The 23,796-nt window shown below is 41.8% G+C and overlaps 3 protein-coding genes across 6 annotated transcripts; 2 read left to right on the forward strand and 1 right to left on the reverse strand.

The window, feature by feature from the left end:
• The first annotated feature begins 8 nt into the window (after window positions 1–8).
• Window positions 9–15,120, forward strand: micall1a (MICAL-like 1a). 4 transcript variants are annotated; one of them, XM_029505913.1, is made up of 17 exons: window positions 9–953; window positions 3,874–3,922; window positions 6,176–6,317; window positions 6,500–6,600; window positions 7,816–7,964; window positions 8,505–9,094; window positions 9,180–9,240; window positions 9,426–9,853; window positions 10,246–10,290; window positions 10,832–11,214; window positions 11,302–11,433; window positions 11,561–11,687; window positions 11,824–11,914; window positions 12,697–12,770; window positions 13,295–13,409; window positions 13,495–13,541; window positions 13,658–15,120. In XM_029505913.1, exons 1-17 carry the CDS (start codon window positions 808–810, stop codon window positions 13,789–13,791), a joined length of 2,814 nt encoding a protein of 937 aa, XP_029361773.1. In that variant the 5' UTR covers window positions 9–807; the 3' UTR covers window positions 13,792–15,120. The 4 variants fall into 4 exon arrangements, with proteins under 4 accessions (XP_029361773.1, XP_029361781.1, XP_029361790.1 ...); XM_029505921.1 differs by having other exon boundaries at window positions 10,874–11,214; XM_029505930.1 differs by lacking the exon at window positions 10,246–10,290.
• Window positions 15,121–15,139: 19 nt separating this feature from the next.
• On the reverse strand, window positions 15,140–16,886 carry c1h22orf23 (chromosome 1 C22orf23 homolog). The gene is made up of 6 exons (XM_029505953.1): window positions 16,792–16,886; window positions 16,574–16,636; window positions 16,177–16,350; window positions 15,878–16,015; window positions 15,548–15,648; window positions 15,140–15,348 (listed from the first exon to the last, which is right to left on the reverse strand). The coding sequence occupies exons 1-6, from the start codon at window positions 16,883–16,885 to the stop codon at window positions 15,244–15,246; spliced, it is 675 nt and encodes a 224-aa protein (XP_029361813.1). The 5' UTR covers window position 16,886; the 3' UTR covers window positions 15,140–15,243.
• A 2,652-nt stretch (window positions 16,887–19,538) lies between these two features.
• On the forward strand, window positions 19,539–23,043 carry klf1 (Kruppel like factor 1 (erythroid)). Its single transcript, XM_029506842.1, has 3 exons — window positions 19,539–19,835; window positions 20,799–21,636; window positions 21,727–23,043. The coding sequence occupies exons 1-3, from the start codon at window positions 19,761–19,763 to the stop codon at window positions 21,900–21,902; spliced, it is 1,089 nt and encodes a 362-aa protein (XP_029362702.1). The 5' UTR covers window positions 19,539–19,760; the 3' UTR covers window positions 21,903–23,043.
• Window positions 23,044–23,796: the final 753 nt, after the last annotated feature.

Genomic DNA, 23,796 nt, shown 5'->3' on the forward strand with positions numbered 1-23,796 from the left:
GAGAAACACCGAGCTGACGTTGGGTCCGGGCAGTGCAGCTAACATGGCCTGGCACCGGCGTCAAGCTGCATTGACCCACATGAATTGCGCCGCAAAGGTTTATTTATTTTTAACACCGTGGATTTTAACGTTGTAGCCGAGGGGAGGGCGCCATTAGCGGTGTGCGGAGTAACGGACGTTTGAGCCAGCGTTTTAGCAGCAGCGGTTCTCGTTGTTGTTGTTGCGCTCACTGCACCAAAAGACAAAAACCGTGTTCAGTTTCATCTCAAGGAGGAAACTGTCACCTCTGTCCGCTCGACAGAAAGCCCATCACAGAGGATCGTCCTTAACGCTGCCAGCTCCAACCCAGCGAACAGCAGGCTGCCCTAGCTGGCTGTCGCTAGCTAAGTTGGCTGCGCGAAGAACTTTTGTTGGCGAAACCAAATCTGGATCTAAAGCCTCGCTTTAACCCGAGAGGGGGTTTTCTGGTCAAAGTCCCTGGTCGGGTCTTCTAACGTTACCTTCTGGTCTGGGGAAACCGGTGCGGGAGATGAAGCGAGGGCACAATGAATGTTTTAGCTACAAAAGTTAGATAACGTCTAGCTAGCGAGCCGTGCTGGTCTTCCCAACGTGACTCACTGGCTGTGGATGAATGCAACGAGTCGCAGTTTCGGGTGTTGTCTGCCCCGTCGTCGCCCCTGCACCCAAACGACCACTGAAGAAAAAGGGCTTCCCATCGTGTCCCGCCTCGCCGAAAACACGAAACATCGTTTGTTTTTTGTTTTTTGTTTTTTTTAGAGGAAGCCCGTTGATTTGTGCGGCAGCAGCATGATGGGATCTCTAAAGGCTCTCCAGGAGTGGTGTCGGATACAGTGTGAGAATTACAACGATGTGGAAATAAAGGACATGTCAACGTCCTTTCGGGACGGGTTGGCATTTTGTGCCATAATACATCGCTACAGACCAGATCTCATGTAAGTATCCCACCGTCTGACGATGTCATATAGACACTAATCGACCTGTCAAGTTGTTACAAATGAGAAAGCTCTTTAAAATTTTATGGCTACTGTAAACCGGTTCTGGACGTGGCAGACACATCTCTGTGATAGTGACAGGCTGATAGATGTTGTCCTTGAATTTGTATTCAAATCAACATTGTGTTTGTATTCAAACACAAGTCCTGAACTTATGTGTGTTTTGGATAATTCAGTGAAACCGTCTTACAAAGACGGAGACTATGTAAAGCATTTGTCAACAAATATCACTTCACCTCTTTGAATACATTTTTTGAGTTGTCATTTCACTGATTACTTGACTTTTGCTGCAAAAAAAAAAGTCATTTCTCAACACTGGATGCTGTGTGTTACAGCCAATATTAGTAGTTATAATATTTGTATGAACGTTGCTGAGGGAGCAGAAACCACCGTGCTGTAATTAAGTCAGGCTGACAAGTCATACCCTGTCTGTAACAACACACCCCTCCTCTGTGCATTTTACACCTACTCACACAGCACAGAAGCCACCACAAAACTACAGCAGCACTGTCAGTGGGAGTTAAATCGGGCTATTACAGGCATGGGGAAGTCACGACTTTTAACTTAATGTTAATTCTCAGCTAATCACTTGCTCAGTTACAGTAAAGTGGGTTGAGCTAACCTTTGCTCTATCGCGCTAAAAATACAACATTTGAGTTATTTGGTGTCTCAAGGGACTTCATTCCTCAAGATGAGTGGCTGGCGTGTGTTTGTAAAAATATGTTTCAAGGCCACATGTTCCAAAGTTATAATTGTTAGCAGTGCAACAAAATCGAGTAAGTCACACCAGAGAATGCATCTGAGTGGAAAAGCACTAGTCCCATGTGGTTGGATGTGGTCCTGTATGGCTTAGTGGGTAGAGGAGCCTGTTGACAGCATCAGGATTAGTGGGTTGATCCTCACTGAAACAAGTCAGTGACCCTTGATGCAAGTATTATGTAAAAGCGTCTGGTGAGATGTTATGTTTGCTCTCTGTCCTGGAAGACAAATGTGGTCTGATGGAATGATTTTGGACAGTAGGCATCTTGCTCATGGTATTCACCTCCCAGGTGGTCCTGTCTTTTGTCTGCAAATTGGACTCTGCTCGGATGGTAGCAGAAAAAACATTCACTGCAGTCGTCAAGTTTGTACAGTGAGATATATCTGGACACATCTCACAACAGAAAGGCTTAACGTATGACAGTGGAGAACTTTCATACCCAACTTTTTAAGCCCATCTTGAAATTTGTGTCCTAGGACGCATCTTTTTTAAGCCCTTTGTGTAGCTACAGCGGCCAAGCCGGAGTGCTCTGATCCAGACAGGCAATCCATCAGGCTAATCTGCATTTGAGACCTCTACCTGTCAAACTGGTTTTAACTCTGATGCAGGGTCAGACGAATACAGAGCCACTCTGCACTCATTGCAGCCAATGTACTCTCATCAAAATACATCACACTGATTCAGAGAAGAGATGATCGTTCAGTAAATGGCCTCATGTCAGCTTCCTCAACTAAGACCAACCATCACCAAGCTACTGGAGAGGGCATGGACTAGGCTGCAAGAAATCATCAGTGGCCTAATTAGCCAAACTGCATGGGACATTACAGTTACAACTGTATTTATATTATATTGCATTCATACAGAGCTCCTGATTAAATTGTGTCACACAGTTGAGCAGTGCAGTCGCTTATGTCGCCAACATTATTTTACTTATGTATTGCTCTATCCTCTTTATTTTGAAACATTGCCACTTCTCTAATAAAAGTACTCACGATTATGTATATTAGAGTTTCAGTTTTTACTTCCATGATATCACCCAATCTTGTTTGTCCTAGCACAAATATCCCAATCTGACTGACAAGGTCTAGTGGATATACTGGTTCATCCAGATTTTAATCATGTGAATTTTAAATGCCCGACACACAGTCACACACACAACCACAGGTCCACAGATCTTCAGCAGTCCTCCTTCCCAAAATAAACCTTAGAGCAAGTCTCTGAGTCACAGCGGATTAGGTTTGCCACTCAGATCACACACAGCACTTCATCATTTGTGTCAGTGTCGACTGGCACTGTCTGTTCAGTGAGGGGCAAATTTAAACTGTTTAGGTTCCACCTGGCTGTTGGTAGATCTGGCCTGTCGTCTTGCTCTGACGTGATCTTGATATTAGAGGTGCTTGGTGTGTGTGACCATGGGAACTAGATCAGGGGGAGCAGAGCTCATTCACAGGAGTTCCACATGGTCTCCGCAAGCTCTCACCAGGGTTGATGTGTTTTTTCCGTTGTGCTGTTGTCCTTCTGCCAGACACTCGAGTCGACATAAATTTACTTTAAGCACTCAGTCACACTTTCATCCCAGAACACCTCAGACATTTTCCATTTTTACTGCAGGATGTTTACTGGTGGGAGCCTTGTTTTAGTTCCCTGCTCCAGGCATTTCAAAGCTCAACCTTGTAATTATCAGTCCATCTCTCCTGTTTAGTGTAGCCACGTCTTTCCTTTTGTCCTGGCAGGTTTTCACATCAGGCATCATTTATGTGTGGTCTGGGATCAGTTGTCTGCAGCGGGAAGTGAGAAGCTTTGCTGCACACAGTTTCTGTCTATCATGCTGTCTGACCAGTAATAGCTTTTTTTTGATGGTTCATAGCACAACTGGAAATAGACTAACAAGCTAATAACAGTGCTGTACTGTATAAACATACAGTACAGGAGTTGGTAATCACGATTTTATGATCTTCTGCATGATCACGCCTGTAAAAGGAGATCTCCTGAGTTGCTGTTGTTCCAGGCTACATAACTGTACACTGGCTACACTGCTAACCAAGACTGGAAACTAACGTTGTCTTGAATTGTAACATTTATCCTCTTATGTCATTCCAGAAACTTTGGCACACTATCTAAGGAGAATGTCTACGAGAACAACCGACTGGTGAGTCAGTGTTACAGCTGCATATTTTGGGGTTGAAACAGTCTGTCATTTTGTTGTGTGCTGACATCATTGTTGAGGTTGGCTGTTGGTGGGAGGAGTTCAGTCACCTGTGAACAAGCTGTTATCTGTCAATCAGCCTCTGGCTTTCCAACTGCTAGTCAGCCATAAAATTATTAAGCCTTGTAGTTGTGTGCAGCCATGTGGGTGTGACCTTAGATTATTTGACTGTTTGGTGAGAAGTTACTTAATCCCGATGGACTCTGATGAGGGCAGAGACAGCCAGACCATTTGTACCCACCCCCAACCGCCCCTGCCCCCCCCCCCCCCCAAAAAAAAGGGAGGAAAATCCTTGACGCAAGCCTGTGGAGAGACCATGCAGAGAGGATTTTAAGTGCAGAAGTGCTGAATCTACAGCTTTATATTGTATGTAAAATGAATCTCAAGAACTTTTTAATTTGTATTTTCCTTGTTGGGTTTTTCCACATTATATGTAAGCCAACAGAACATTGAGGGATGAAATGGGAATCTCCTCATGCCTCCTCCTCTTTGCGGCTGTTTACAGTTTGTTCGTCCAGCAGCTTCAGGGATACTGAGGTCGACGATGAATAAAGCAAATACTCAATATCCATAAGGCCTAAGCTTGAGTTATTAACTTGTGACTGTTATTGTAGATAGCATTTTATCCTTTGAAGTCAGATGATGCTGTTTGAGAGCCAAATCTGCACATGCGTGTTTCTCTCCCTCTCTCTCTTTTTCTTTTTTTTGTAATAGGAGACACATTCAACCTTGTTTATGTAAGATGTTGTCAATGGCTTATTGTCAACATTCGCATCTATTACATGACCGGTTACTGTCACATTGATGCAAGTAAGATTACATAAGTGTGATTGACAGTTCTTCTCACTCAGACACACCCTTGCCAGCCAACTGATAAATTAAGCTCCATCCCCAAGGCAAAAGGACCTGGGTTTGACCTCCTGACATGTTGATCTATTCAGCAGGCCTTACTGCATCAGTCTGTGGAGATTACTCATAATTGCATCATTTTGGACCACAACATTGATTCAAGCTTCTTTCCAAAGCAGTGCAAGTAAAATCTATCTAATGGTTTTGTATGTGCCTACGTCATCAGCAGCTTTGTGTTTGATTTGGTACCTGTTTTATCTTGTAGCCGTGAAGTACAGTACAGGCCAAAAGATTGGACACACCTTCTCATTCAAATAAATAGGAAAGAGTGTCCGAGCTTTTTGCCTGTACTGTAGGTCTGTGGAACATCAGTCATGATCATTCCTATTAGCGTCAAGTAAACTGCAGGAGAACAAAAGAGTTTAACTGAGTAGAGAAAACCACTAAGTACAGAGTACAGTGAAGTTCCATGCATATTAGTAAGTTTGGCACAGCTCATTTGTGTAGCATTTGTTGGCTGAATCGTATCAGTGTTGTGTAACTGCCAGCGAATGGATCCTTGTTGTTATGTAACCTTAGCCACTCTGTCCTTCCTTTAATGGAACTTTTCATTATAGAGATGGTTATCGTCGAAGCCTAAACTACACTGTGGACAATGACTGAGGATTTAGCAGTACTTAAATTGCTCAAAGCATAAGGTATCTGCTGGTTGGTGAGCTCTGACCAGCATCTTTGTTGGTAGCGCACATTAAAGCCACTGTTTGTAAGTCCTCATTATGTTAATGTGGAGACAAATAACTGTATTTCTGAGAATGTCCACATTAAGGACTTGCTTTGATTAAAACATTTTCATGGTGTGTAGTAATCTAACTGTATTAATAGGCCTAATTAAAGGATTAGTTCGCCAAAATCATTAATACTTTAAGACACTGAATTTCAGTAAGTAATGTGTATTAATTCTAGTTGTATTTGCTGAGGGTAGAACAATCAGTGTCTGAGATTTTTCTTTCCACTCATGAAAGTTAACTGGGCTTCTGTTTGTGCTCTTTCAAGCTCCTCTGTCTTCATTTTCTAGTACTCCAGACTGGAGAGTTTTTTTGCAAAGCACTGATGGAAACCAAAATAAAACAATCAGTTGAAATATTTTTCCAGATCTTTTTAAGTCTGATATTCTCATTAATATGGGTTGGTTTAACTAGTCACAGTTCGTTAAATTTGATAAGATAAGCTCAATCTAGCTGAGTATGAATAATTGGCGTATATGAAAGCTCAGCATGCACTGTTTCTCAGCTTCTTCCTTATCTCCTTCCCTTATGTCTGTTTTTCTTTGTGTTCACTACCTTGTAGGCATTTGAAGTGGCTGAGACACAGCTGGGGATTCCAGCCCTGTTGGACCCAGAAGACATGGTGTCCATGAAAGTACCTGACCGACTGAGCATCATCACCTACGTTTCCCAGTATTACAACTTCTTCAACAACAAATCTCAAGGTTGGTTAGCATTTTTTGACCTGACATCTTATAGTTATATTTATTCATGTCATTCATGTTTTCTCTTTATTTGATCATTATTTTACTGTCCACTGCCAGTGCGTCTTGCGATGGGGCAGCTAAATTACTAATGTAATTAGTCGTGCCATTATCTAATGACCTTCCTACTTCTTCTTTCACAGTGAACCCTCCTTGCATGAAGAGGCTGAGTTCTGTTGATCATAATGAGCCAGTCCAGAAAAGGACTCCAACTCCTTTCGAAGACAAACCAGTTGAGACTGGGGTAAGTAAAAGACCTCGCAGCTGGAAGGGACATAGACCCGTACCAGGACATACCCTTTTATTTTTTTATTCATCCCTCGCCCCCACCCCCCTTTATTCCTAAAACCTGATAGACTTTAAGCTACACTAGACTCCATAAGCTTTACATGTTCATGGTATCCGTTAGAGCTGTGGGTTAACAAGCTGTGTTTAACAAATACTACTCTTGTATATAGATTCCCTTTAAAGCCAGCTTAAGCACACTTAAGCTGCACGCACATATTTTGGGAAATACATTTGTGTCTCTCTGAGGCCTTCATATATGTAATCTATTTTTGCAGTAATAAATCATCAGATCTGTACAATACAAAGTCCATCCTGCCATTTAAGTACAACAATGTACAGTATCCATGTATGTATTTTATAATTACCGCTTCTTCCTGTGGGCTTTGTGTTGAACAGCAGGGGAAAAAAACAAAGCAACAGAGGTAGAGCAAGTCTATAAAGATAGCCTCTGTATCCTGTCTCTCTTTTCTTTCACATGCCTTTCAACTTCTTTCCTCCATCCCCATAATCCCATGTACTGCCACCTCCTCCTCCACAACTTCCACCCCACCACAAATCCACTTCAGATGGAAATCTGTTCAACTCCCTCCTCTTCCTGTTCTTCTTCCTCTTCACATCTGATCCCCCGTCCTCTCTCTGGTCCTGAGCCTAGGCATTAGGATGGGGTGGGGTGGGGGGTGGGCTAGGAGGTGTAAGCAAAACAGTTAGGTCAGTCCATCTCTTGTACATAGAAGAATAACCTTTGTACTGTTCTAACAAAGTGTGCCAAGCTTTTGAACATGCTGCTTTTATTTATTTAAACGTATAAAGAAAACAAAGGACTAAAACAGTAGCACAATCCTAAAAATCAACAAAATCCATACTTAAAGCGCCACTAACCCAAGCTGTTTGAACTTTTTGTTTAACACTTCATATTGTGAGAAAATGTGTCTCAATAAAATTGTGACTTTAAAATGAAAAGGAGACACAGTAGTGAAACTAAGTGAGTGGAAGATGTTGCAGTAGCCAAGCAGATGTAGCTAGCTGAACAGAATGAACAATCCGCATCCTCAAATCCTGACTCGGTGTTTGCTCTTCACCTTCCCCCATTACTCTCCATCTTCCCCTCTTCCCCCTGACGTTGCCACCCCGTCCTTTCCCTGCGAACAACGTTCCTGGTCATTTGCACTAGTCGAGCCAGCCCACGCAGACAGGTATAGCAGCGATTGCAGGGGTCAGGCGCGAAACACTCAGCAGCACCTGCGCCGCCTGCCAGAAACACGTCCACCTGGTGCAGAGGATCCTGGTGGATGGCAAGCTCTACCATCGCAACTGCTTCAGGTGAATCCTGCAGCTACAGCCCCTCACCACTGCTATACAGACTCTGGAGCCCTAACGGGTTCGATACACGTTTCGTTTTCATTTTATAATCCTTAAGATTTACAGTCTTGGTCAAATTGGTGACACCCATTGTTCATGGTGACAACAGCAAGTATGGCTTAATACGACAGTTTTCACAATCCGTGAGAAGCTGCTTTCTACGAAATTTATCATATGAGCAAATTGTGCATCAATTTACAGTGTAGCCATACAATCTCACATTATTATTATTAATGAAGAAGCACTAGGAAATTATTCCCATTATTAGCAATGAAAACTACCATATAGGGTTAAGTCACTCACTAAATTGATTGGTTGTTGCTGAAAAATTATGTCAAAAATAATCATTTAGTTACTAGTTATTCAATCCTTCAATGTATAAAATAATTCCAGATTGACTTTTGCAATATTTAATTAATTAATTATCTTTTATAGACCTTTAAAGTGTCTCAATAATCTTTATGACCCACAGAACAGCTTACTTCTCTGTCTCTGTCTCAGGTGCTCACAGTGTCACAGCACTCTGCTTCCTGGATCTTATAAACTGGGGGGAGACTCAGGGGCGCTGGTCTGTACACATCACCTTGCAAGGCATGCTTTAGCCAACCAGAACGGACGGCCAGATCTAAGCAAGAGACCAGTGGCAGCTCAGTCAGTAAGGACTGGTCGCAGCACTGCTCCTCACACCTTGTCCTCAGAGCATGTGAAATCTCAGACTCCCTCCCCTGTGGACCGAACAAACAACACTGACATGCCTGCTAATGAATCTGCCACAGTCACCCCTGCTAAAACAAATACAGAAGACTCTTTAGAAACAGCAAAAACGATGGATGGTAATGGAACGGCAGAGGAAGTTCCATGCTCTTCTTCTCCTCCCAACCCTTTTGACGAGAGCGATGAAGAGGAGGACAAGGGAGTGAAAGAGGAAGACAAACACACAGCCAATGGAGACCTCTCTTCTACACCTGTCAGTCATCATGAAGGGGCAATTCGACCAGTGCCAGCTCCCCGCAGAGTTTCTGAACCCACCCCTCCTCCTCGTCCTGCCCCACGAGTTCGGCTACCGCGTACAACAGACGGGCTCACAGGGGGTGTGTACCTATTGCATAACACTAGTTATTACAAAGACAAATAAATCATTTGAAGCTGATCCTTACATTTTAATTGAAATCACAGGCGAACATCAGAAGCCTCCAACCCCTCCCAAACCTCGAGAAAGATCACAGTCTCCTGGAAGGTAGGTCTGTTTTATCTTTTCCTCTCGCCACCATTGCACCTCCCATAATCATGTCAGCATAGTCTTCCTCTTGTTACAGGATTCAATGTATTTGTTTGCTCCTCCATGCCTCCATTTGGCTGTGTTTTTTTGTCTTTCCTTCTGTGACCACCCCCCATCCATATCTGTGTATCTTCACCATTCAGCCTGTCCAGTGGCACCCATAAACCCAAAGACCCACCTTGGCTCGCCCTGGTCCAGTCAGAATCCAAGAAGAAGAAAGCCCCTCCCCCTCCCCCTGCTGGATTGGCAACACCCCCCAATACAGGTTCTCTGTCCTCTCTCAAAGGGGAAGGCTCCAGACCCAGTACACCCCCCCCACCCTCCAACCCATTTGAGGATGACGATGAGGAAAATAATGAGCCAGAGGAAGAGGAGGGGAGTGAAGGGGATGGGATTCCATCCACAGTGGTGGCTAGTCACCCATGGTACAGCATCACTCGGCCAGCTGACTCGACAGGTACAGACACTACCCCTAGTGGAGGAAGCTCATCCCGCTCTGCTAGCCCAGGCAGTGCAAGGAGCAAGAAACGGCCAGCACCCCCAGCTCCGCAGCCGCTTGCTGCTAACCAAGGTCAGTTTTGTTGCAAACACAACACAGAAAATGTATTTTCTAATGATTGAAGTAAAATATTTCAGAGAAAATCTTTTGAAGCTTACTTGTTACTTGTACCTTAGAATAATGCTGACAATACAGCATGGCTAATACGAAGCAACACACAAAATCTGGAGGTATCTAAAGCGGGAAAAATGTGTAAGAGCACCAGTTCACTCCGCAGAGATTTGTATTCCTCATGGGTTCAAATAGAAATAAATGAGTGTGTGTTATTTTAAGCCAGGGAACATGTAATAAAAACATTTCTTTTAATTTTCTACTGTATTTTCTTAGTTTGCTTTTTCATATTAATACTTTTATTTAACATATTTAGATCACATAAGAACTTAAAACCTATTTATTTTTTTTAGTGGAACACACAGTCCACTGTGGACACAGTCAAGCTAACATAAATGGTAGGTAACATGTAAGTTTTCTTGGACTGAGGGTTAGGGTTAGTCTTGTGGTAACTGAGGTTATGTTGATGCAGCTTGTTGTGCAGTTGTTCAATCCTTCATCAACCACAACACTTTGTATGTACTGTGACAGAACATTATACCAAACAACTGGTGCATTGCAATGCTTCCTCCCACTTCCTCTTCCTCACTGACATGTGCTCATGTTGAGAAGCAGCAGCAGTCGATCCACAAATACAAATGTCACACCCACAGTCAGCTTTGTGTTCTTTGCATTTCCTTTTGCACATTAGCAAAGTATGATTTTCAACATTGATGCACAGTTGGCATGCATAAGTTCATTTGATTTTCAAGGATCTTCAAATTTAAAAGGTTCGGCCCAGTTGGATCTTGATCAGTGACTTAAAGGTTGGTGCGCAGGGCAAAAAGAACAAAATATACTCTGTAGTGTCAGATGTTCATTGTTTTTTGTACTTGTCCCATCTTCCCCTATTTCATTTCTTGGCTACCTGCTCTGTTTTACTGAATCTTTCCTCTTCAGTTCTCCCTCACTCGCAGCCCTCCTCTTGCTCTCCCTCTCCAGCTCTCAGCATAGACAGTCTGTCCTCTGGCTCAGACCACAGCTCCTCCCAACCCCCCTTGAGTGGCAGTGCCAGCAGCGACCAGGAACACGCCTTCACCAAAAGTCACTCAGAGCCTTCCATCTGTTCACCATGCGACTCTGTGGCCTCCCCTTCCTCTGCTGCCGAGCTTCATCCTACCCCGAGCCCCCACCCTTCTCCCATGCCTTCAAATACCAGCTCAGCTCCAGCAACCCCACAGACCAGCCGTAGTTCAGCAACAAAAGGTGCAGGAGCCCCTCCACCACGACCTCCAACTACCCCCAGCCCACTGGCCTCAGGGGGCGCACAATCGCACATCAAGGTAATGGGACCACCTCAAATAAAGCAATACAAAGAAATGTACTTTGCATATTATATAAATGCAGTTGTATTTCTTCTCCAATTTTAGCGGATATGTAAAGAGAATCCATTCAACAGGAAAGCTTCTCCCTCCCCAAAATCCAAAAACCGACCACCCAAAGGCCCTCGTCCTGCCAGGCCCCCGGCCCCTGGTCATGGCTTTCCTTTAATAAAACGCAAGGTATAAAAACATGATTCAATGCAGAAACCAACGCAGAAACCAACGCAGAAACCAAAACTGACATTCTAAATTCCTAGTCAAACACAGAAGTACTCAAATGAACAAGCCTGTACAATACTCCCTCCAGGTGCAGTCGGATCAGTTTATCCCTGTGGAGGACATCCATGGGGAAATGAGTCAGCTGGAGAAACAGCTGGATGAGCTGGAGCAGAGGGGAGTGGAGCTAGAGAAGAAGCTGAGAGACAACCCCAATGGTATCATATTACAAGAAAGTTTCAATATATTCCAAATTAAAAAATATTATTTTACTTTCGAAAATGTATTATCAAGAAGCCATGATAGTCATGTAAATTGAATAAACATCCTTCTGTTCCCCTGTCATGATTACAGATGAGGATGAGGAGCACCTGTTGGTAGAATGGTTCACTCTGATTCACGAGAAACATCTCTTAGTCCGTCGAGAAGCTGAGCTGGTCTACACGTAAGTAAGGCGTAAGGAGGCAGATGTTTGAATGGCAATAAAACACCAGAGTCAGCTAATGTATGAGTGAGATACAGATACGAATGAACGATGGAGCACCTGTATTCAAAGGTTAACAATGATGTGGGGCCCTCCATCCCACTCTTACGTGCACTTGCTTGGGCAGTCCGGTGGTGCTCGCCATCGCCCATCTGGAACACTGGGGGCTGCGGCGGCTCTCTGGGCTACACAGGGTGGTGGGCCTGGGGAGCTGGGGCCCCTGACCTGGGGCAGTGTAGCACTGCCCTCCCTGCCATTCAAATGTCAACAAACTAGCTTTCGGCAGGGCTGGTGATGATCACACACACGCACAGAAATAATAAAATATTTAGCTGTAAGACTAACTGCATCAATCTCATATAGTGTTGACACCCTGTGGTGTTAAGCTATGAGGACAAATGCAGACAATTAAAAATAAAAAAAAAAAAAGAGAGAGAAAATATTGTTGTCTCACTCAGACATTTTGTGGAACAATGAGAATATAAGGGTGGACAGTTAAGTATTACTTCATGTTCTTTATGATTCAGAAAGTTCCAGATAAAAAATATCAGTGGAAAAACAACCAGATACTCAATTAATCCCTCAATACATTATGACCACATTTGCTGTTTTTCCCACATAAGCAGTTTGAAAAGATTTGTTCTGAGGGAGGGTGAAGGGTTTGTCATTGTTTTCCGTGTGAATCCGTTATGACTTGGAAGATAGCAGTTTTTAAATTACACCGTGTGTGTTGCTCAACACAGGGCAAAGCAGCAGAACCTGGAGGAGAGGCAAGCTGATGTGGAGTATGAGCTTAGGTGTCTTCTCAACAAACCAGGTGCGTTTGGATCATCAGATCATCTATGATCTGTTTAATCACAGCACAGCACCAAACACAACACACCACAATCAGTCTGCTGGTGGGAGTGTGAGTGTGTTCATGTCAGGGTTGTGAGAAGCTGCCATAGGCTGCTACATTAACCCGTGATATCACCTGCTATCGTCTCAGCTCTCAGTAGCCAATTATCAACTTGAAAAAACCTGAAGTTGTGCAACCAATATTTTCCACAGTTGTGAAATGCACCATACTTCAGAACAAAAGTACAAGTTACAGTCACTGCAGACAACACTTAGTGCTACAAACTGTTTGTCGTGACGGATGGTAGTTGACACAGGATATGCACTTACATGTTTACAGATGTCACTGTTAATTACTGTTAATAATTCATAAATGTTCCAATCACCAACAACATTGGACAGGTGAAGTGGGTATGTAATTCATATTCTGATATTTACTGTATCATAAAGTAAATTGTAAATAATATTAAATAAATGATTTCTGAACACCCTTACCTTTCCCAGAGAAAGACTGGACTGAGGACGACAAGAGCCGAGAGCAGGAGCTAATGGCTGAGCTGGTTACCATCATTGAGCAGCGCAACCAAATCATCAACAACATGGACCAGGACAGGCAGCGGTAAATCAATAGTCTTTGCAGTGAGCCAGGATGTGCCAGTGAGTGAATATTTCAACTGTCTGATTTATCAACCTTTCTATCACAGGGAAGAAGAGGAGGATAAGTTTATGGAAGCCGTGCTGAAAAAGAAAGGTAGGTCATTTGTTGCATCCTGCACTTTCTTTTTCTTATTTCCTTTTTTATTATGCGGTTTTGAAACGTATGTTAGTTGTTATATAATTTAACTTCTCGTTATTCTTCCTCATCAGACTTCCATAAGGAGCCAGAGAGTCATCAGCAGAGGAAAAAATCGCCAAAGTTCAAGCCCATTAAGGTGCTGAAGCGGCTGAGCCATAAAGGAGAGCCAGGCAGTAGCCACAGCCCACGCAAGGAGAAAAGCTGAATAACGGAGGACACGTTTCTCTTTAAAAGGATACGAGACTGTTTTAACAAGGAAAAGAAGTACGTCGGGTCAGGAAGATGAGATGGCACGTCCAGTTACTATCGTATGAATGACTCTATGTGCAGCCCAGAACCCACTCTCTGCTCATGGCTTACTTGATGCTTGTCCAAAAAGTCTCCTCAGTGACTATTATCTGTTGCCTTTGTGTGTTAAAACAGACAGTACAACTACTCAAGTGCTTTAAGAGCTGATGTATTTGGAAGCTCTCTGACCTGTCTTGCTAGCGGAAGTGTAGATTAGGTTTAAATGATCGCGCTGACTTGTTGTATGTTTTGCGCTCCCGCTCCTTGAATTGCACAACTATTCTGCCCTCTAGTCTATCTCGAGGTTCAGCAGTGATGGGTGCGGCTCATCAGTATGAAGTCATTTGGATGCAGTTTTATCCCTGATATCATTGAGTTTTTAATATGTTTGAATACCTGTCTCTGCTCCTGATGATGGATATCTGAGAAGGTCATTTGATGTTTCTTTGAGCCTATGGTACTAGTGATTTATTTTAAAGATGAACGCTGCTTTAAATATTCCAACATCTAACCTTAAATGCAAGCTCAATCAACAATGGATGCCAAAGCTATTCCAGCTGCTTTATTATGATTGGCATTGTTTGAATTTTCTTCAATGGTAATTTTGTGATCGTGTCATTTGTGTAAATGCATACCATCAAAGACATGGATAAACACAAATTTGAGCATGTGGAATTCAAAATCGGATAAAAATGCATAACGTGTGTTGTGGAGGAAAGTATTAGCCTGCAGATGTGTGTTAAATTAACTGAAGAGTCTGCAATAATGCAATAATGAACATTAGAAAAGGCAGATATTCAGCATTTTAACACCTACATAATAGTTTTAACCATCAAGGAAACCTGAATATGGACTCATTAATGTATATTTTACTATGCCTTTGTCTATGTTTCATCCTTTTGCCTTTAAAAGTGGAAAAAATTTGTTAATATTGAAATTGTGCAAGTGCCATTATTTAATTGCATTTGTGGATTAGCGTCATTTGTTGGAGCTAATGTACATGCCCATGTTGTTTACTTATTCTGTCCCTGTTTTGACATTTAGATTGTCCTGTTGTCTTCCATTTTAAACGGGAATCCCTGTTGTGTCTGTCTCTGCTTTGTGTGTATCCTGTCCAGCTGAAACCGGGGTCTTCTGTAGCGCTACACATCGTCCTGATCGGCAGCAGGATTCTATAAAAATACTGCTGTCACTGGAAGGCAGAGGAATAAAAGAAGGTTAACCCAAGTTGATGATGTTTTTTTCTTGTGAATTTAACGCTTTCTCAGTCTGACGGTATGTTTACAGTCTTCACTGCTGTATTATACCACAATCACAGTTGTCATAGTGTTATTCGCCCACTGAGTCACAGAGAATCTGGTGTTGTCTCCTACGAGTCCACATTTTGAATCTGTTCTTCTGTCTCCTCCTTCCTGGAATTCACTATATTCTTTTGAATGCGGGCCTTGTCCAGGACCTCCAGTTCTCTGATTTTCTGGATTGGAGATGAGAGTTAAGGTGGAGTTGAATTAAAGCAGGAAGCAATGACACCTTTTCATCTTTAAATGGAGTCTGAATTTAATGCCAAATTAGGACTATTACTATTTAAAATGCTACCAATCTGCTGCTCAGAACCTAGTTATACATATAAAATACTTACTCAAAGACTAAACTGAGCGTAAATAATGACTTACCTGGGATATTTCAGTGTTGATTATGTTGGTGTATTGCTTCTCTTGACCTAGAGAGGCCATATCTGCCAAGAACTGTCTTCTCTCCTCTATCTCATTTAGAACTATAAGAAACAAAACGTTAATATTACAGTGAGTTAAAGTGCAGTCGACATTCTGTCAAACACAACTGTGCAGAGCAGTGTTTAATTACAATGACACAAGTCTGTCAACGTGTTGATTGGCTCTGTCACGAAAAACATCCTAATTCCCGTGTTTATCTGTTCTGGTTGTTTCTGTTGCAGAATCCACTCTAAATAGTCCACATCATTGTTTCTGTGCACTTTGTCTCACCTTCCTGATATTCATCTCTCTCCTCCATCACATCTGACTTAAAACACTTAGGAACATTTTGGGAGGATGCAGCTGTGGGCTCCTCTTGTCCTGTTGCCAAAATATTCTGAAGCCTCCTCTTTTCTTTCTCTAAATCTCCTAGAACAAAAATGAAAAAAGCAGAGCAGCATGACTGAATGTGTCACAGGATACACAAAGTAAAACAAAGTGACCACAACTTTAGTGAGATTTGGTGACAAAGTGTGTGTTCTGTTTGTGCTGTTCAGAAGGAGTTAAAGGTTTCGGCTCCAGGATCATACTTGTAGGAGTAGGACGGAACTGTTCTCTGACGTAGCTGTCTCCAGAGCGACAACATTCGGCACTGCGTTTCTGAGGCTTCGCTAACAGGCGTTTCTGCGAAGGTTTGCTGCTTTTAGGCTGAGGGGGAGAGGCTGATGTTGTGGGGTTAGAGAACAGTGGCAAAGGCATTCCATCTGTGGAGGAAGATTAAAGTAAAGAAGATTATATGATGATGTGGGAGTTTACCACAATGCAAATTCAATGGCAATGAATCCTCATTCAATTGGTGCAATGATACTCAGTGGCTTTATCTCATTCTAATATTTGAAACAATACACAAAATGTCTAAACTTGATTATGAAAGTTGAGTATTGTTAAGTGACCTCCTGACCCCACTCCTTCCCACCTGACACTTACTCTGCAGACAATCGTTGATCTGTTTTTTCTGGCGGTTCGTGAGCCTTGCCTCCTGCATCATTACTGAACAAAAGGAAGAGCCAGATTACAAACAGTGAGCACAATACATCAGCAAACATTTCTGGGTACTTGCACAGACACACACACACACAATCAGTTCCTTCTGTGAATGTCCCATTTACACCCAACCATCAACACCAGTGAGTGCTTCCTCTCACATCTCAGCGTAGCCTGGGTCTCCTGGCTGTACGGGGCGGCTCTGGGGTTGCTCCACAGCCCCCTGCCGGCTCCACTCTGTGAGGAGGCCTCCATCCGAAACCTTTGACACACATAAAATACATTACCCACAATCCCCGGGGTTTCATGAACAAATGAAGAAATCTCCAAGCAGAGAAGACATTTAAAGACAATTAAGGAAAGACAATTCCTCAGACATCACAGCAGCAGCTATGGTATCCAAATAAATCTTTTATGTATGAGACCCCTAAAAAAAACAAACAAGTGATGACTTCCATTGCGAAGGAGACACCTGACGATTTTTTGACGATTTTTTTGTCTTATTTTAGCGTTAGCTGCCTCAAATGTAGCAAACATTGCTTGCTGCTGGTTAGCTAATAACGACACCAGCAGGGAAAATGACTCTCATGAAAGAAAGTGCCGATGATAAACAGTATAAACAGTATTAAACAGTATAAACAGTATTAAACAGCATAAACAGTATTAAACAGTATTAAACAGTATAACTTACTGAAAAACACCTTTTCTTTTAGAGTCCTCCGGAAACACACTCAGCGTCAGTTTACGGGCTGTTGCTACGGCAACCAAACAAGCACCTGGCCAACAAAAGCATAACGTGTAAATATTTGTGTTTCTTTCTTTATAATTTTTTTCCATAAAAAAACATTTTACTGAGTCGTTCATTCTCCACATATGATTATTATTATTTGTTGTTGTTGTTGTTGTTGACATAGACAGAGGCGCGGTGACCAGGAATGGCCGCTAGGTGGAGCCAAACAACCATCTTCGGACCGTTTCAGCAAAATGAAATAATAAGCCAAAAAAAACACACACACACACTTTTTCTCTAAGGAATAATTAAAAATCCGTATAATATTGCTCCTTTTAATTCCTGATCAGAAATAATTATTTTTTTTTCCATGTCTATACAAATTAGGCTATAATGCTTAATCAGAATCAGAAACTCATTTAGTATAAATAAGCATCCCTCACGTTAAACTGGGAAGAAAATATTGTTTCTCAGTTTTAGCCTACTTTTTAAAATAATTTCATCTTTCATTTCAACCGTGTCCCTTCTAATACCTTGACTGGTTATTATTAAATTACATCAGTATGGCTCTGTACAGCACTGGTTATCTGTAATTGGTTAAGTGGCTTTTTGGCTTTTCATAACACCATTCACACAGAATTTACGCTCTTAGAAGTTTCCTTTGGCAGGCGACCACACAGCAGATGAACTTGTGGTGGGTTTAAGGCTATAAAGAATATTGTTTTGTGAAGCTTTCAGGCTGCGTGGTGGACGTCTATTGATGTAGTCACTATGAGGGAAAGACAGTCTTTATCAGTGGTGGGCTAGTCATCAGGGATCAGCAGCAGTCAGGCGTCCATTATCTCTGGGAAGACAGCAGTCTGCCTCTGCCCTGTGTCAGATGATAAACAGCAGCCAGACCATAATCACCTTTCACACACAGGTCTTCTCAGAAGTCAGAAGCACATGTCCTCACTGCGAAGACAAAGACTCATCTGAACACACAAGTGTGTGAATTGCATTAAAACTATTGCTGGTAATGGCTCATTAAACATCACAAAGTATTTACAGACACAAGACCTGAATAAAATATATCAGTTGGTGTGTTTGTGGACAAGATGAGTCAAGCTGCATGCCTGTCTACTTGTTGTGTATGGATTTACTATGAATTATATAAAAATATTATTTATAAATATAAATATATATAATGAATCTTTCATCGCTGTTAAAATATCAATGCTTCACTTATCATGCTAATATAAAATGTTCATGTGCTATATAAAACATACACCAATGCGACCTGCACTCTGTGTCAAAGTAAGCTTTATTAGACAGTGGCCAGTCATCTGATAAGGACCAATGACATATTTACTTATGAATGAAAATAGGGAGAACTGCATCAATCTGCAGGGTTGAGAATTAGTTTTACAGAATTTCACTACTTTTAAATTTTCTCTATATTTGATATTTTGTATATCCACTTAATGAATATAGGAAAAATATAAATATTTTTTTTCTCACATTTAGATTTTATTTGACTTTATATGTCACTTATAAGATAAAGTTCCTTGTCATTTAATGATGTACAAGATGCATAGTTTGTGTTTATATTCAAAAATAAAAAACTGACAGGACAGGTTTGATTTCATTCCCATTATTATACTCTGTGTGACACTATAGCTGCAGATATAATCTACTGTAGAATTTACATTGATGTTTTCTCATTCAGTGAATTTTTCCTCCCATGAATTGCTGTAATTCTGTTATTTTCTGCATGAAATAATTAGTTTATATTTTTTTGTAAAACCTTGAGCACCACTTCCCAACAAACAATATTGAAGCCAAAAAAAAAGTTATCAACTCTTAGGAAAGTTCAACACTAATTGTAACATTAATTCTATATTCAGTTTTTATTCAAATATTATGTCCAATTTATGTAATAGATTTGTTTTCTCAGACGTTGGGGCTCATCAGTTATTTCAGGGTTGTGTTCTTGTTCTGATGCCACAGACAGGAAGATGGTGAGTTGAGGTGAGATAGCAGAATTTCTCGTGTTAATGAACAATCTTATGGCATTAGCAGAAGTAGCCAGCTAAGAAATTTATGTTCACGCTCCACCTCCTAACGGTCAAAACCTACATGAAAAAGAGAGATTTGAAGTGAGACTCACAGCTGACAGAGATAGACAAGTGAGAGGAGGGAGAGATAGCAGGGGGGGAATGGGGACAAGGCTACAGCTTCAACTAACTGTTGCTGAGGCCTTCGAGCTCGTAACTGGGATGAGTGGGCCTGAGTTTGATTTTCTTTTAGCTGAGGAGAAGATGAAAATGTAAAAGAAAGAGAAAAAAAAAAACACATTAAAAAAAAAAAAAGGGAGAGAGAGAGAAAAGTTACTGTTTTTTTGTGGCATCCAAGTCCTTGATGGCTGTTACACAGGCTGTGCTCCCTTCCTTCAGCTCCTTCTCCAGCCTCATTCACTCCTGCAACAATATGAAAGTAAGTGTCATTTACGTTTATTCCTACACTGTGCATTCTATTAAAGAAATATTAATTATTTTAATCATTTCCAGTTCCACCTGGTTTTGAATGCTGGCGCTAAAAGAATAAAACATTCCATGAGTGAGATTATCATAGAGGTGATGGTAACTTTTGCTTTGCGTGTTGAGCATTGCTGTGATCTTCGAATGTAATTCATACAGTTCATTTTTATTTAAAAAAATGTATCCAGCCTGACTTTTATCTTGACCTTCTGTTTTATAAAACACAGTTGTCAGTTTGATGTAAAAAAAAAAAAAAAACAACAACAAAAAACTAATACGCCTCTGTTAGAAGTGACAGAAACTTTCTCCAAGTGGTTGCTCCTTGTGGAAAATGTGACATTTCTTTCTATAATGTAAGGCTGTAAGACCTTATCTGTTAAGTGTTGGAAATAATGTACGTTATTGTTTGGCACCTTATAAATAAAGTTGAAAGTAAATTTGAATCATCAAATTAAAAAAAAAAACAAAATCTCCAAAATCTCAAGTAACACTTATGCTTCAGCTCTGAGTGTGTTTTTAGTTTTTGATTAGCAGGAATGCATTAGCAGTTTTTTGGTTTGAACACATCTATTGTAAGTTGCTTTGGACACAAATGAGTAAATGTCCCTAATTCTCTCCCTCTAATGGGATAAAAACATCAACATGAGGCTATTTTGAAGTTGCTGCAGTTAGAGGACCAAATTTCCTCTGTTTTTGCCCCGTCAGTCTCCCTGTGCAGGGAGCGTAATGTAGTACAGATAAATAACGATGTAGGTGTTTGGTAATTGAAAGACTTATAACTCAACTAGGATCTCTTTGCATCTGGTAACAATTGAACGAGCGATCTACTAATGATCTGACTTTGATACAAACATCTGAGTGATATTTAAGATGTATTTGTAAAACGTGTGAAACTCTCTAATGCTCTGAAAACGTCTAGGTGTGGAAGTCTAAGGGGGGCTGTCTTCCTCCGGAAGCTCTCAGCAACAAACTGTCATCAAGCAGCTCTGAGCAGCTGCAGGTCGCTCAACAAAACACAGAGGAGCTCCTAGACGATGACAGCTGGGCATCTTGGGACATTGAGTTCCTGCTATCTGATTGGAGCAACCCTTCACCTGACATCAACCCCTCTCTGGAAAACACCGACCAACAGCTCCCACGGCACGACCACAACATGGTGTACCCTGAGGAGGGGTTGATCAAGCACCAACCAGGGCAGGAGTGTTTGCAGGTGAGCCCTGGCAGCCTCATGGCGGAGCTCCTGTCCCCTGCTGAAGCCTCCACAGTCCAGCCAGTGCCGTACCACCGTGGTTATAACGGAGATCAGGCAGGTCGGACTTCAGTTCCCAGTTTACCGAACGTAGATCAGTTTGGCGTCCCCCAAGGAAGCAGAGGAATGGACGGTAAGGTCATATCATGGGACTTCAACCCCTATTATCGTCAGCAGCATCCCTCCATGGTGAATTTCCAGGACAACAGGTTCATCCAACCTCAAGCTGTGACCCCTGACCCTCAACACTATGGCTACATGTCCAACTTCAACCGCAACACCAACCTTTTCTGTGACTACACACACAGCCAGACCACTGGTCATCTGCCTCTTCACCAACAGCCCCTGATGGTCAGACCCCAGCTGCCCCCAGCTGCGGTGGAGGGGAAGCGTGGCCGCAGGGCCCTGGGGAAGAAGAGGCCTGCCATCCACAGCTGCGAATATGCAGGCTGCAGCAAGACCTACACCAAGAGTTCCCACCTGAAAGCTCACCTTCGGACCCACACAGGTATCCCACAGAAACAACTAGAGAATCTGGATGGATATGATTTCAATTATTTCTTTGGCAATTACCATTGTTTTATCGCCTTTTCTTCAGGGGAGAAGCCTTACCATTGCTCATGGGAGGGCTGCAGCTGGAAATTCGCCCGCTCAGATGAGCTGACACGTCACTATCGCAAGCACACAGGCCAGAAACCCTACGAGTGTCTGCTGTGTCAGAGGGCCTTCTCCCGCTCCGACCACCTGGCCCTGCACATGAAAAGACACACCTGAAACACGCACAGATATGGACGACTTACACTCACTTGGACATACCCCAAAGTTTGAGCAATATCAACACAGAGAGCAGTAATTATTTGGCTGGTAAATAAAACAGGCCCACAGGCAGACTGACGCCAGGAGAACAAGTGGTTGGTTGGTTTCGTAAATCACTGGGTCCATGCCGCATGAAAAATTCGATTGAAGAGCCCTCAACATATTGAATTCTCATTTTAAAAGAAACTGTTGATATCCACGGCTTTAAAAATGACCTACAGCTGATGACTGTTTAAGCACAGATTGAACAAAGTATCAAAATTTATACAGCAAAAGAGCGATATCATGGCATTACAATTGCATTACCCAAAATGGTACTAGGCCACAAACAGTTCATTTGGAGACTTGGGACAATGTTGGTAGGCGCAAATGTAACGTAATGTGAGTCTGCTTACATCAGACTTCTTAAACATCATTAGGAATTTTCATTGGCTCAGTGATTTCCTTGATTTCTCAGTGGTTCTCCGCCCTTTTCTGACATGCCCCACTTCAGAAACCAACACTGTACACACTATGGGCATGTACACAGCGAAGCTTAACACTAAGAGTCACCGTTAGATATGTGTAACATAGGTTATAGTTGTGTATCCACATGCGTCACCATGTCTGTACCCATTCATGGTCAGGCATCAGTGTTGGGAAGATCCGATAACTCTGATTTCCCTTTAAAGTAGCAACAATAGTATCACTCCTGTGGTAAAACAGACTGAAACTTTATGGATATTACAGGATATTACAGGATGTGTATCATTGTGTATTTTTAACTTCACTATTTTTGTCTGTTGAGGTCATTTTAATTTAAGACAAACAAGTGTGTTTTTTTCTTTCTCATCAAGCAAAATTCAAATGTGTAATAATCTACATCTTACCCAGTTAATAAAAAAATTAGCAACATATTTATTAACGTGATCTTTTAAATCAACAGAAGATATTATATTATTGTACAATGTTTTTTTCTATTCTGTGAGGACTGATTTCATGTTTGTATAATTGCTGTCACTGTCGCAGTTATGATACATTCTCTAATTATGTAAAATTGCCTCTCAGTGTAATTGAATAAGTCAGCATGTAAACGCTAATAAATCTAAATATGTGCAAACACCAAGTGTAATGTCAGCCTTTGGTCTGTAGATGTCAGTGTTCTGCTGCGATGCCAGGCCTTTCGGCAGCTGCACTGTATTCTCGTCTGAAAAAGGGTGAGATGGGGATGAGAATCAGTCTATGATTCATCCTGATTCATCATGTCAGATGATGGAGACTGTTATCGCATTACGGAGCGGCCCTCAAATAGATCCGCTCAGAAAAACAGACATGCATGGACCAAAATCAAACACAGAGAAAAACAACACTCGTTTGCAAACATTCTGCCACACAAGTTTTTGCAGGTATACACCCTATGTGTGCACATGCAATGTAAGAATTTGCAAATGATGACAAAATAACCAGAGGGGTTTTTTTTTTTTCGTTTGCTTGTTTTGGTTTACAGCAGATGTGACCTGTGGTCTGACATTTCCATCACCTGGATCATTATATCTGCACAAAACATCACAAGAGAAACACTGCACAAAGGGTTCTATGGCAAAGTACATCGAATGTGTACAGTGCAATACCCGAAACAGGAAACTGCTTGTTGATAAAGTGAATGTGTTGAAGGGCAACTTATTAGGCAAGTGGTCAGGGTGCATTGTGGGTATAAATGAGCAGGTGAGACCCCAAATGGATTCCTCACTGTGGAGAACACTTTGTTGCATTTAACTGCACTTTATACCATTTCCTGCTTCTCTACACAGTCCTATCTCATAATAAAAGCTTTAAATGGCCCAAAAATAATATATATAATGAAAAAAATAAG

The sequence above is a fragment of the Echeneis naucrates genome, chromosome 1 (genome assembly GCF_900963305.1).
Source record: "Echeneis naucrates chromosome 1, fEcheNa1.1, whole genome shotgun sequence".
Taxonomy (NCBI): Eukaryota; Metazoa; Chordata; class Actinopteri; order Carangiformes; family Echeneidae; genus Echeneis; species Echeneis naucrates.